The 13,257-nt window shown below is 37.3% G+C and overlaps 1 protein-coding gene across 5 annotated transcripts in view; it reads right to left on the bottom strand.

The window, feature by feature from the left end:
* LUZP2 (leucine zipper protein 2) overlaps positions 1-9,802 on the bottom strand; it is a 500,147-nt gene extending 490,345 nt beyond the window's left edge. For 2 of the 5 annotated variants that reach the window (XM_023239656.2, XM_023239654.2), the window contains exon 1: positions 9,378-9,797. In XM_023239656.2, coding sequence (XP_023095424.1) covers positions 9,378-9,439 — 62 coding nt within the window. In that variant the 5' untranslated portion in view covers positions 9,440-9,797. Of the gene's footprint in view, positions 1-9,377 lie in introns of all 5 variants that reach the window. The other 3 variants (XM_023239657.2, XM_019812198.3, XM_011286749.4) reach the window with 3 other exon arrangements.
* Positions 9,803-13,257: the final 3,455 nt, after the last annotated feature.

The following is a 13,257-nucleotide window of genomic DNA, read 5'->3' as shown; positions in this document are numbered from 1 at the left end:
AGAGCAAGAGAGAATCTTCAGGAGGCTCCACATTCAGCACTGAACCCAAGAGTGGAGCTCGATCCCACCAACCTGGAATGATGACCCAAGCAGAAATCAAGAGTCAGATGTTCAACTGACTGAGCCACTAAGGTGCCTGAAGACATGTTTCCTACATGGGAATAGGAATGTTAGCTGGCAAACTTCTGTGTGTATTATAAAGGCTTCAATTTGACTGGTCTTCAAACTAATGAATTTCTTGGGCTGATTTAAGAATTGATTTCTTAATATCAGATCATTTGTATCTTTTAATTTTTAATATATTCTAATTGAGGTATATCGGGTACATGACATATCAGTTTCAGGTACAATTTTAAGAATATTTTTAATGTAGCCTGTCCTACTTCATGAAAACAGTTATTTGTCAAAATGGTTTAGTTTGGCATTCTTATTTGTATATCACATATTATTTTTCTTCATTGTGTATTTATACCGAAATTGAATTCTATGGCAGTGCTATAAATTCATTCATAAAGCAATTCTCAAAATGAAGGGGTTAGAATCTAACCACTTTCTAGCTGGGAGAATGTAAGTTAATCATTTAATGTGTCTAAAACTCAGCCTCCCTCCTGATAAAGGTATATAAGTAAAATCAGTTGCAAGGAAGGGTTAAGTAACAAAGTAAGCACCTAGAACACTGCCAGGGAATTAATTAGTTATTGGCTGAAACTGTAACTTACATGTTGTATAAAATTACCAATTGAAATAAAGATACATACTACTACAAAAAGGATTTGATGCTTTTCAATATTTTTCTAAATTGTAGTGTCAGAAAAAGTGTGCCCCCATTTTCATATGAACTTATCTGTAGAATGAGCTCACATTTCACTTTGTGGCATCTGAAGGGAAAAGCTACATGCTCTCAACAATATAAAGCTTCCTCAACCATATTTGCTTCTTGCCAACACATCACTTCAATTTCTCATGCATTGTCTTGTTTCTTTTACAATTCAGAATCTTTTTTTTTTTTGCCCCCTTCCCTGCCCAATGCTAATGGCTTAGTTTACTGCAAAGACAACCAATGAATGACTGTAAGCATTAGAGAAGAGCATTTAAAAAACAGTAACAAACAAACAAAAACAATGAAAACAGGAAGGCTTACATGATAGAGGACTTTCTTGTTCACTCCTACCATCTTTGTCCACGCATACCACATTCAGAGTCTTAGTATGCTAAGTTTCTTGTTTCCCTTTTCCATTCCAGCCCCTTCACCATTCCGCAGAGGTCAGGAGCAACCTTACCCCATGTGAGAACACTGAATTATTAGAATCCAGAGCCCTCAATTTGTCAAAAAGGCTTGTTGCTGTTATGTTGTCCTAGTTTAAGATAGATCTCTTTGGTTCCAACATCCTCAGGTAAACTTGAAACATGAACTTCCTTTAAAGGCATTATTATGGTAATATAATTTAATAACTGTATTTAATGTTTAACTATTAGCAACATAATTTGGAGCTTTCAGACCCCAAATAGAAGCTAGGACAGGTCATACTGGTTTTCCTTATTTTTTTCTTGAGGATGTTACAGGTGTTTAAATCAGTGTTGCTAACTGAGATTGGTTATAGGACAATCCAGAATTGGCTTTTACTTTGGCCTCAAATCATCCTCATGAACTCCTAAGGAAAATAAAGTTTCCATTCAGTTTTATCATCTGTGATAAGGGAAGATGGGGTTGAACTCTAAAATCTCTTCACCAATACCTCTGTCTTGCACACACCAGCATCAGGTGTGTATTTATCAGGGACCGCTCTTTCTGAAATGAAAGTACACTCTGGTAGGGTAAAATTGCTCTAATCCCCTTCAGTCAGATAAGACTGAAAATATATTGAATTTCTCTGTTCTAGACACTATTCTTTATACACATTATCTTATTAAATACTCTTAAATCAGAGGAGCATTATTATCACCTTTTTTACTGATAGGAAAATGTGGCTAAGAGTTGTTAATTGACATTAAGTCAAGTGGCTAGTGGGGCTATTCCAAAGTCTGTTTGAGTTCACATTCTTTGGATTTAACCCATATGACAGGGCAAGTACTTCTTGTAAACCTTGCTCACTAAGTGCTTCTGCTCAGAGTATTTTGAATATTAGTTGGAAGGACAGGAAATTAGAAACCCTAATAATCCTCTGGAGAATAGGCTGGAGGAAGTCACATCTTCTATAAGGATAGGAGATGAAGGCTGGTCCAGAATCTGCAATAGCTCCTAGCAATACCTTAGCTCAGATGCAAGGACAATTTTGGAGGGCAGCAAGTCATTGCATGTTCTTGTTCCATTTTTCCCCCAAGGATTAATCACTGGGCTCAATTCCTCCCTGCCTACCCCCAGCAAAATCTTAGGAAATAAATGTTTTTCATGTTTTGGCTATACAAATCAACTCGTTTAAGGAATTTATTTTGAATTTTGATAAAATAATTAAATGTCAGTTGCTTGAGGTGTCCAATGTAAAATCAACACGCTAAATTGTACTCTCTATCGATACTAATAGCTAACATGTCTTAGGATCTCTTAAAGACTACGGAACACAGCTATACAGCTATATGCACTGAAATAGCACTTAAGTACATTTTCTTTAATCCTAAATGCCCTAAATGACAGACAGTATTATTCTCCATTTTATAGATGAGAAATTAAAGTCTGAATGGTTAAGAAACCTATCCAAAGACAAATATGTATGTCTGACCCTAAAAATGCTATATAAGTTGCTCACTGGCTATGATGAAAATGTAGAGACAGGTAACACCAGGTGGAGTGTTAAAGCTCACCATAAATTTCCATGCGAACATATCTGGGAACTATTCATTGTAGGATAGTTGAATATGTTTCCCATTGAACAATACCACAGAGTTACAGCATAGGTTTGATAGTTAAGGAATATAAAAGCAAATGCCTAGCTAGGAACCACGTTTATTGGAACTAGATTCAATGAAAAGATCCCAAAGACATCAACAATATCACCTTCACAATAGAATGGAAAAATCAACAGGAACTATTAGAGGTGTATTGCTTGAGAAGTAAACTGTGTACCAAGGTGAGAACTCATTAATGACTACTCTGGGTTTTGAAAATGACCTGGATCTCTTTTTAAGCCATCTCACTCTTCAAAAAACAACTGAATATAGTGAAACAACTCTCCATTGCTGTAATTTCCTTTGACTAAAGCCTGTTGTTCTACCATGAGTATACGTGCTCAGAGAACTTGTTTTAGAGTAACTTCACAATAACTACAATAGTTCTAGATAATATTGTAGGGACCAACTGTACAAATATAGCTTGATTGCTGGGTATTGGGGTCAATGTTACATCCTTGTTCTGGTTTCCTTCTGCAGCCTTAGAGGAGTCTGTCACTTTGGACCTCAGTTTTCTCATCTCTAAAGTGAAGGGCTTTAGAATAGAACACAACCTTATATTCACAGTATGTTTCTCAATAACAAACTCTTTAAAGTACACTCAAAGAGATTAAAACACTCGAAAGCAACACCAAACAAGTCAGACATAATTGCAATGCAATCACTACCTATGGTATAATGACGCCTCCCAGTGTTTATGAAAGCATTCTCAGAGCACACTGTTTACTTGGTCGACCTTCAGATTGCATCTGAATGTGATAGTTTAGATTTTTTGCTTGCTATAATTATGAAGCAAAGTTCGTAGACATCCCAGTAAACATGTGTCCTTTCTTTGATGCAGATTTAACAATCATCTATGCCTTATTATCTCCCCACAGCAGCAAATCATACCCTTTTCCAGGATTCACTAGATTAATACACATCACACATTCACAAACACACAATAATCTATGGCAAAAAAAAAATTTTTTTCATTTAGTGGTCAGAATTTCTTGGCAAAACTATGAAAACTTTATGATGAAATATGTGCAAACTAGTTGAAACTAGATGGTTTCTAAAGTCATTTTCAAAAAGCTTAGGGAATAACTCATGTGATGACTCTTAAGACATAGTTGTGTTTCTTCTGTATCACTGGTTTTCAAATTGTTCTCAGTAGAAAAAAATCTGTTATATATTTAGAAAAATTGAGAAGAAACTGTATTTCATAGATTGTCAACAGATTATGAAATCAATTGAAAAGTAGAAAATAAAGTTATTTAACCTTTTACATCAATCCTTCTTATGTAGTTTCAAAGCATCTTTTTATTGATGCTCATGGCTTTGATTTGATATGATGGATGTGCTATATATACAACTAAATTTTAAACAGATATACAAGTAGCTAAATATGTACTTTTGTGCTAAAACATATTCTATACGATAAATTATAAACTACAGTTTTTCACGGTGTTTGCCAAAGTGCACTGCACCATCCAGGCACTTTGCCACCAAAACACTTTTGAAAGAAGCAGCCTAGTAACGAGGTAATCCTCATTACTTCTGCTACTGCTTCTCTCTTCTTTGCCAATATTTTCCTACTTTTAAATGAGGACTGTGACTCTTGTTCATATTCTGTCATTCAATTGACTTGTATCCAAGTTTTCATTTATTTTGATATGTCCTGATCAATCATAGATACAAAAAGTTTGTGAAAATAATTAAAACATGGTATTACCTACACAGCCTAGTCCCTGTTGATCACTTACTCTGTTCTAAGAAATATTGGCCAATTCTTCTAAATAAACTCATTCAGTCCTTACTGCTCAGGTAGTTTCTATAAGTAGTCCTATTTTCTACATGAGATAACTAGATAGAGAGGTAAGAAATTTACCTAGCATCACACAGTTAGCAAGTGCTGCAGGATACTCAAGTTTTAAAATTAAAATATATTACTTCCCTCACTGTCTTCAAAGTGGAAGTTACTTCTGATACTCCTCTACTATCATTATTCACTCTCTTCTCTATTTGTATCTAGAACTTCAAAATGCTTGTTGTTATTTATGCAATTTGGTCTTACCCGTAACAATTTCTGTGCATGACCGGGTTAGGAGCACACGCATCTGGAACTAAATATCTTATTGTCCTGATGCCATATGCAATGACTGGCACACTGCAGACACACTTTTAATGTGTGATAATGAAAACATCAAAGACATCTGAAGGTTATGAAGTTCAAATGGACTTGTTTGCTTTTCCAAAGAAGAAAACTCAGTATTAAATATGTTTAATCAGGTTAAATGATTTAGCCCTATTCATTAAAGGGATTTCCTGTAGAAGTCAGTCAAAACAGGCTCGTGAGCACCCTTACCACACACTTGAGAAAACACTGTATTGTTAGAACCACATACCCCTCAGTGGTTTCAATGATTTTTGCTTCCTGGTAGGTAGGTCATATTCCTCCTTTTGAATCACATGGAGTTTGGTCTGGGACAATTGTGGTCATATCATAAATGTTGGAGGGGTCACTTATTAGTCATGAGGGAAATAAATTTAATCCATAAAGAAATCCCCTAATAAGTAATTTTAAAAAATTGCTATTGGAAATAGGCAACTAGGGTCCAGAATTAAAATTTGAAAAGTCAAAAACATTTACTTATTAATACTGTCTTAGCCTAGAAAAGACCTGTCTCCAATTCGATTACACAGAAGTGTGTAATTCTTATCACAAAGGAATGTACGTAGGGTCATATAAAGATATGTGTGGCAAGACTCACTCTGTGTAGGCCCTGGGAGAATAAACCCACATTATCTCATATCAACTTGGGGGAGGTTCAAGGAAGACTGCAAAAATTTATTTGCTTAAGTTGTTTGTTGTTTTTTTTTAAGCTGCTTATTGTGTTTTAATTGTGATTCTAGTCTTTGTCCTATACATCAACTTGATTCTGAGGTTAGATTTAGGTACAGAGCAAATAAGAGCCTGGAGCATCTTCAATATACAGTATCATCTAAAAATAGATTCCAGAGTAAACATGTGGTGTGACTGCTGATCAGAGGGCCCAGGAGAGACCTCTAAGGTGACTCCTATTGTGAGGACTATAAGCGACCATCTGCTTAAAGTTCTTGCTTGATGGAAAACCACCAGAAGTCAGTAGACCTTCACTTCTCCCCTGCCATGTTTCTCTCCCCATTAAGTCATTTAAAACTCAATAAACCAAAGGCATCAAGAGTAGATTCACAGCATAAAGGAACAGAGGTTCAGCAGACTAAAGCACAAGCCTTCCCCAGCACTCCATGGGTCCCTTTTCACCAAGAACTTCTAAAGATTTTTTTCACCCTACTCTTCAATACCTATACTACCTCTTTCTGAAGTGAATTGCTGGATGCCTTGGAATAGCAATTTAATACTTCTACAGAATGAAGCTATTTAAAAAGTACAGTCATTCTACTCTAAAGCTATTAAACCAATATATGTTTGCTTTCTTTGACCACATTTATTTGTGCACAGGTTAAATGGGTTTCTGCATTAGCTTCATTATTCATAACATTAACTTGCTGTTTTGAATTTACATGAACTTTATAAACAGGAGAGACAATGTACAGAAAATTAAATGGCTCTTTTTAACTCTATGGGGCTTACCAGTGAAACAGAGGACAATTCTTGGTTGTTGTTCATAGCGAACATTTAACTTTTTTTCAGGACAAATAAAGTAACTCACTTTACTTGAGGGGCATCAGTAAAGTGTTCACTATGGTGAAAATTATGGCATTTTGAGGCTTTAGCATCTAAAGTTGTTATAAAGATGTAAAGATGAAGAGCAAACAGAAACAGCTATCCAAAAATTCCTATTTAAAAGGTGAAATCGTTTTAGGGTTTTCATCCTTGTGGAGAGAAACTATTATATAATAATGATCTTTCCCTACTTGCAGCATGTGTTTTGCTGAACACATCCCTTTACTATAAAACAACTGAACTTTAGGCCTCTTGGAAATATAATAGTATGGTATTAAAGAGCTTTGCCCAGAGAAAGAGATGTTGAAACAAATACATGGGTTTCTTTTGCATGAAGAGCCACAGATCCACATTCGTCACACTTTGAAAAGATTTGACAATAAAAGTGATAACATCCAGAGGCTATATAAGAGTATCTAGCAACTGCCATCCTGTGCTAATGCTTTCAACATAACCTAAGCATGTGAAATGCCACTTGCTTCACATACAAAACCACTGACTAAGAAACTAACAAGTCTTTGGCTAGAAAGCCCACTGCCCGGGTGCTCATGGCTGAGCTACAATTTTTCTCAGCAGGACAATAAACTCACCTCCACTAATGCAACTGTTCTTACAAACCTGTTTAGTTTAGGTTCTAACCTGCACGTTAACCATTGCCTACAAGAACCCTTAAATATTACAAAGAGAATGGCCTTCCGAAAGAAACCACTAAAACATAATCTCTTCTTGCAAAATGACATATTGATAGTACCATATTCACTGTCAAATCTGCTGTCACAAAGTAATCTGAATAACCAATAAAATAAATTTCTACACAACAATCACAACAAGACAGGCCACTGGTTATAAAAAGTTTCACTTTTTTTAAGCCCAGCTTGCTCTTTCTGTTGAGTTTGCAGGAAGGAAAATGTAAAGACCTGACATAGGTTTTACATAAAAAACACTGCAGAAGTTTCATATCTAAAATAAACTAGGAATGACTAATTTTAATTTCTGTTGTAATAAATGTTGATTATTTTAAAATTTTATTCTAATAAAAATTAACCATTCCATCAAAAGATAGATAATGGCTCTTTGTATTATGTAACCAACACTAAAACTTCAGAAGCTAGAGACTATACAGCTTCCTGACTCACTTAAATTATGGCATCCTTAAAAAGCAAATGTACTTTTGGAACACTAGGGGTTTTCAATGTCTTTAAAAATCATTGTGGGCAGGGTTTCTATTGTTTAAATATTTATTATTTTATGCATATGATGACAGGCATCTAGTTGAGTGTCCAACTTTGAGAATTTCCCTTTTCTAGAAATTACAATTATTAAACTACAACACAAGAGTTCAGTGTAAGTGGCAAGACGCTTAAAAAAAATAACTGATGTACAATTTGCACTGAGTCATTTAAAGCTAACCACAAATATTAAAATGGGTTCTGTAATTGGAGCAAGTTACTGTAATTCTGGGAAGCAAAGTGATTTTAAAACCATCTGCATTTTGTGTACTGAAGTGACAACCTTTAAAGAAAAAAAAAATATATATATATATATACACACACCTCATATTCTATTTTATTGTGGGAAAGTCACCTGGCTTTGTCTGCAAGGAAAGACTAAGTTCATCAGTGATTAAGGCTAAATCAAACAGTCTTCATTCTAAAAGGAAAGTCTGGTTACAAGAACCTGAAAGAAGATGTGTAAATTAGAAATGGAATCCAGAATTTTACTGCCTCGTTTTTATAGATAATGAGGTTTTTTTCATTCTTAATTTCAGAATTTGATATTACCCTGTTTCCCTTCTTCATTTTCCATCAGATGAACAATCAGATAATGTTTCCATTCACATAGATTTGAAATGAAGCTCTTGCTGTGAGGGTTATTTTATTTTCTAGTAGCCAAGGGAAAGAGGTTGCTGCCAATATGATGTTAAGAGCATACAGAATAAAGGCTCAGTCCCGGGCAATGAAACAGACCACCTTTGTGCTTCTCTTGAGGAAGAAGAATGCAAGCCCATCACCAACTTTGGGACTTGATCAACAGTGGGGAGTCACAAAACTCTTTTCAACCATTGCATTTTAAACCTCCACTAAAAATAGCTTCTCTGTGCTGGGGCTTAAAGTCCCATCAGTGGCCAGTGATGAAGTACAGTACTTAATTGTTTCTGACTAGGGTCTCTGCATCAGCACACTGAGAGTGCCTTCTAACTTTTAATCGCCTTGTGTGTTCTCTAATTAGACCTGTTCACAGGACAGCCACATGAAAATGCCTACCACTAAGCTTCCTCAAGACCTTAAAACAGGCCATTTCATGAGTCCAGGAACTTTTGTACAAGGTTTACTATCTTCCAGGATTATTCTCCTACCTTAAAATCAGACACACTTGAAGGAGGTAAGTACGCTCTGTGGCTATTAAGTCAGCTCTAATATAAATACACTGCCTGGTGACAATTTCCTCCTTGTCTCTCCATTTCCTTAATTTTGGTATTACTGCCTGTTATCTGTTTGCTCCTACTAGGGCTGGAGGGAAACATATTTTCTTTGAAAGGGAAAGCTCTTGGTTCCCTTGCCGGTAAGAACACAGACTTTCTCTAAGGACTAGGATAACTAGAAAAGGGCTCTATTCTCCGGGAAGGATCTGAGAGCCCGAACCACAGAGATATCCTTTAACTTAGGCGGGAGGTGCAAAGGGCTGAAGTGCCTGTCCTTGGCCCTGACAGGTGACCTGCGGTAGGACCAACTTACCCCTACCCACAGCGCCCGTTGGCTCAGGTCACTCACGCTCCTGGACTCACCTGGTGCTGAGGACCAGCGCTGGCAGGAGAGGCAGCAAGTAGTGCGCTGGGCTGAATTTCATGCTGTCGCCTGCCGGGGTCCTCCTTCCCTCGCTGCCTTTGCTCTCCCTCCTCCTCCGGGTCCTGTCGCTCCTCGGTGCCCGGCTCTGTCCCCGGCAGCGCTGAGCCCTCTCCAGCAGCGGATGGAAGGAAACGGACAAACGGACGGACGCCTCGTGAAGGCAGGCACTGAGAGAGCGGGGAGTATCTTCGGCAGTGATGTCACCAGCGAGGCGAGCCCTGCCCGGGATTGTTCGGCACGCGGCTGCTCCCGAGCCTGGAGGGCGCGTTGTCACTCGCGCTGGAGGCGGCGCGGGGAGAGGGAGGGGTTCCCAGCGATGGCCCGGCGCTCGGGTCTACGGGCTGCGCTCCCCGCTCCCCGGACTGCACACCCTCCTGGGGTTGACCATTTATTCCCCTTCCCCTGAGGACGGGGAAAGGGAGGGAGGGGAAGGGCGGAGCAGGGGTGGGGGGCGAGGAGAGAAATCTAACCTTCCAGTAATTGAACCTGAGTACTCAGCAGGATGTGAGACAGAATTCACTGGGAAAGACCATCACGCTCAGACTCGCAAGCAGGTGTCCCTCACCTGATTACACAGTGTTTGGAAAAACGTCGCTCTGAAGAGTGTTTAAAATATTCTAATTAGAATTGCATAATGATTAGCCTGATGCAGACTGAAGAGAAGCAGAAGTGAGCAGTGTCCAGAAACGCACCCTGAGCCCATAATGCCACTGCCAGCTTCTTTGGCCGCAAACGTGGATATAAATATAAAGAGGTTTCGGGACAGTTAGGACGTCTGCTGCTTCTGGTTTTGAAGATTTCTGACCTTCCTCCAATTTCAATCTGTCCCCTTGTACCAGCAGCTGACAGTGGGGTTGGAGTTGGCGGCCCAAATTCACTCACCTGAAGGGGTCCTTTCCTTCAGGTGAGGACACATAACTAATATTCATCAAAATGCTAACAGTAATTAACTCAAAGTGGCAGTATCAGAAGACAGAAGACTCTGTCATTTTTTTAATATATTTTTCATATTTTCTATAATAAACATCTGATATTAAGCTTTATTTTGGAAAATGAGAAAAATTTTAGAAACTAATACAAAATAATATTTCTGTAAAAGCAATTCTGAAAAAAAAAAGCCAACTTCAACTGAGATGCTCACTCTAGGGTCCTTAAAACATGGTTTATTTTTGATATTCCAACAGTATTTCTTGGTTGAATGTTTATAAGCACTTCTTTATACATCAACACATTTGATCTTCACCAGAGACATCCTAGAGAAATATAAATTAATATTGTCCCTATTATAGAAATGAGGTAACTGAAGACCAGTAAGATCTGGGCTGGATTTTTTTTTCTTTTTAACAAAGAATTTCATTGTTTTAAATCTTAAGCAAACCCTAGTTCCAGCAAATGTTGCCTGAAACATTACACCTAGTACAAGTAGTCCAGTGATCAACACAAAGCTGATGTTCAGTAACGGCTAGAGTGCACCAAAGACCCCATGGGGCAAAGGTCAGGTGGTCAACTGTAATTCCTATCCAGAGCATTCAGCTCACATTCCATTTTTTCAGGGGCAAGACACTTAGAGTAAAATTTAGATGAAGCATCCCCTTAATCTAATTTTTGAAACATGATTTGTAGGAAAAAATAGTCGTTAAAAAGCTTTTATTTTAAAGAGGATATAAGTTTAAAGAATTAACCATCTATTTTAATGATTTTTGTTTTTGTTTTTAATGGGATTGAAGTTTAAGACATTTATACAGGACACATATTGCTTTAAAACCTCAGACTACTAAAATAGATGAATAATAACTTTTGCAAGCTGGGTACCGGTCCCTTGGGCAATCGGATTCACAATAGATATAACCAGGCATATATAAAATCAACTCACATGTGAATAACATGTCATTTACAAAGAAAAATTGCACTCCACTCTGCTAAAACAGAACTCTGACTCCAAAGGAAAATATGTATTTCAGTTTGCTCCTGCCAGAATTATCTAACAATAGATTTCCTGCTTAGTTTGAAAGGTGAACATTTGAGTTGTATACTCAACAAAAGCCTATGACTACTTGGTAATAAAAAAAAAAAACTATACTAGGAAATAACGCTCATACTTGTGGAACACATATTTGTTTACATAACAAGTTTGAGTTCATTATCTTGTGGTCCTAATTATAGGAACCAAATGTAGTAGTCGTTTTCATTATTCTCCCCTTTAGCAGTTGATGTGACAGATTCAAAATGGTTAAGTCACTCGCTCAAGGTCACTAGATCACTTAGTTAGTAGATAGCATTCAAATTCAGGCTTATCACTTCATAATCTTTCTTTTGAAGGAAATTTTTTTTAACACACCTATGTAAGAAAAGACCTTCCCCAGCCTAAATTGCATTACTTTTTATTAGCCATAAAACATAAAACAATAGACAACTGTAGATTGTCAACCAAGAAAGGCAAGTATTAGAATGAATTCTTTTTAGACTGTGTCTCACAGTTATGTTGTACCTCTGTATTGGAGACCAATAAAGAACCACAAGGTTTGTTGGCCTTTGTGAATTTTCTGCAAGTAGGAAAAAAAAAAAAAAGACATCGAACTTAGAAGGGCACGCAAGCATCAGGAAAGCACATTTGGAAGGTGAGCCTAAGTGAGATTTTGGAAACTCCTGCAGATTTAGAGGATTGCGGTATTATATTCTGAATTCAAGTATAGATCTGCCGTTCGGCAGAAGTCTTTTCTTCTTGGGGAATTACAAGACTGTAAGTCTCCATCACCCATGACATTCTGTCCACACTGTCACAGGAAAACTCAAATCCAGAATTGATTTTATGGCTTCGGAGAATAGGCATATGAATTTTAAAGATGCAGCAGCGCAGACAGCAGTTTCACTTAGCTGAAACCACTTGTCCTATGCTGAGTCCCAACACTGAGCTCAGCAGAAGTTGTTGCAATAACTATACCCAAGTCTGGATAAAGGACATCAAGAAAGTCAATGCAGTTACAGCAAGAGGCTGGTGTCCATAAAATGCTGGGATTGGGAGATACAGTAGCTATTTTTTAAGCAGGTTTACTGAGATTTAATTCAGATACCTAAAACATCACTAAAGTGTGTAATTCAGTGTTTAACATACTCAACAAGGTTATGAAATCACCAATATCTAACTCCAGAACATTTTCATCTCTCCAAAAGAAACTCCATACCCACTAGTCACTCACACTATACCTCTTGTTTTTCACTTTTTCCTAACCCCTGACAGTCTAATTACTGTCTCTACAGATGTGTCTAATTCTTGACATTTCATATAAATTGAATTCTACCATATGTGGTCTTACATTACTAGTTTCTTTCCTGTTTCAAGGTTTATCCGTGTTATAGCATGTATCAGTACTTCATTCCTTTTAATTCCTTTAATAATGTTCCATTGTAGGAATGCACCACATTGTGTTTATCCATTCATCACTAGGATTGTTTCTGTGTTCTGGCTATTTGCATAATGCTGCTATGAACATTCATATGAAAGCTCCCATGTGAGCATCTGTTCCCAATTCCCTTGTGTATACACCTAGGAGAGGAATTGCTGGATTATATAATAACACTGTTTAATTTTTTTGAGAAACTGCCAAACTTTCTGAAAATAGCTATACCACTGTTCATTCCTACAGGCAATATATGCATGTTAATTTCTGTACAGCCTTGCCAACACTTGGTATTTTCAGATTATTATTATAGCCTTTTATGGGGATGTAAAGTGGTATCTCATTGTGGTTTTGATTTGTATTTATCTGATGATTTATCATATTGGGCACAATTTTATGTGCCCACTGGCCACTCATACAC

This window comes from Felis catus, chromosome D1 (assembly GCF_018350175.1).
Source record: "Felis catus isolate Fca126 chromosome D1, F.catus_Fca126_mat1.0, whole genome shotgun sequence".
NCBI lineage: Eukaryota > Metazoa > Chordata > Mammalia > Carnivora > Felidae > Felis > Felis catus.
This window is presented reverse-complemented; position numbering and strand designations above follow the sequence as displayed.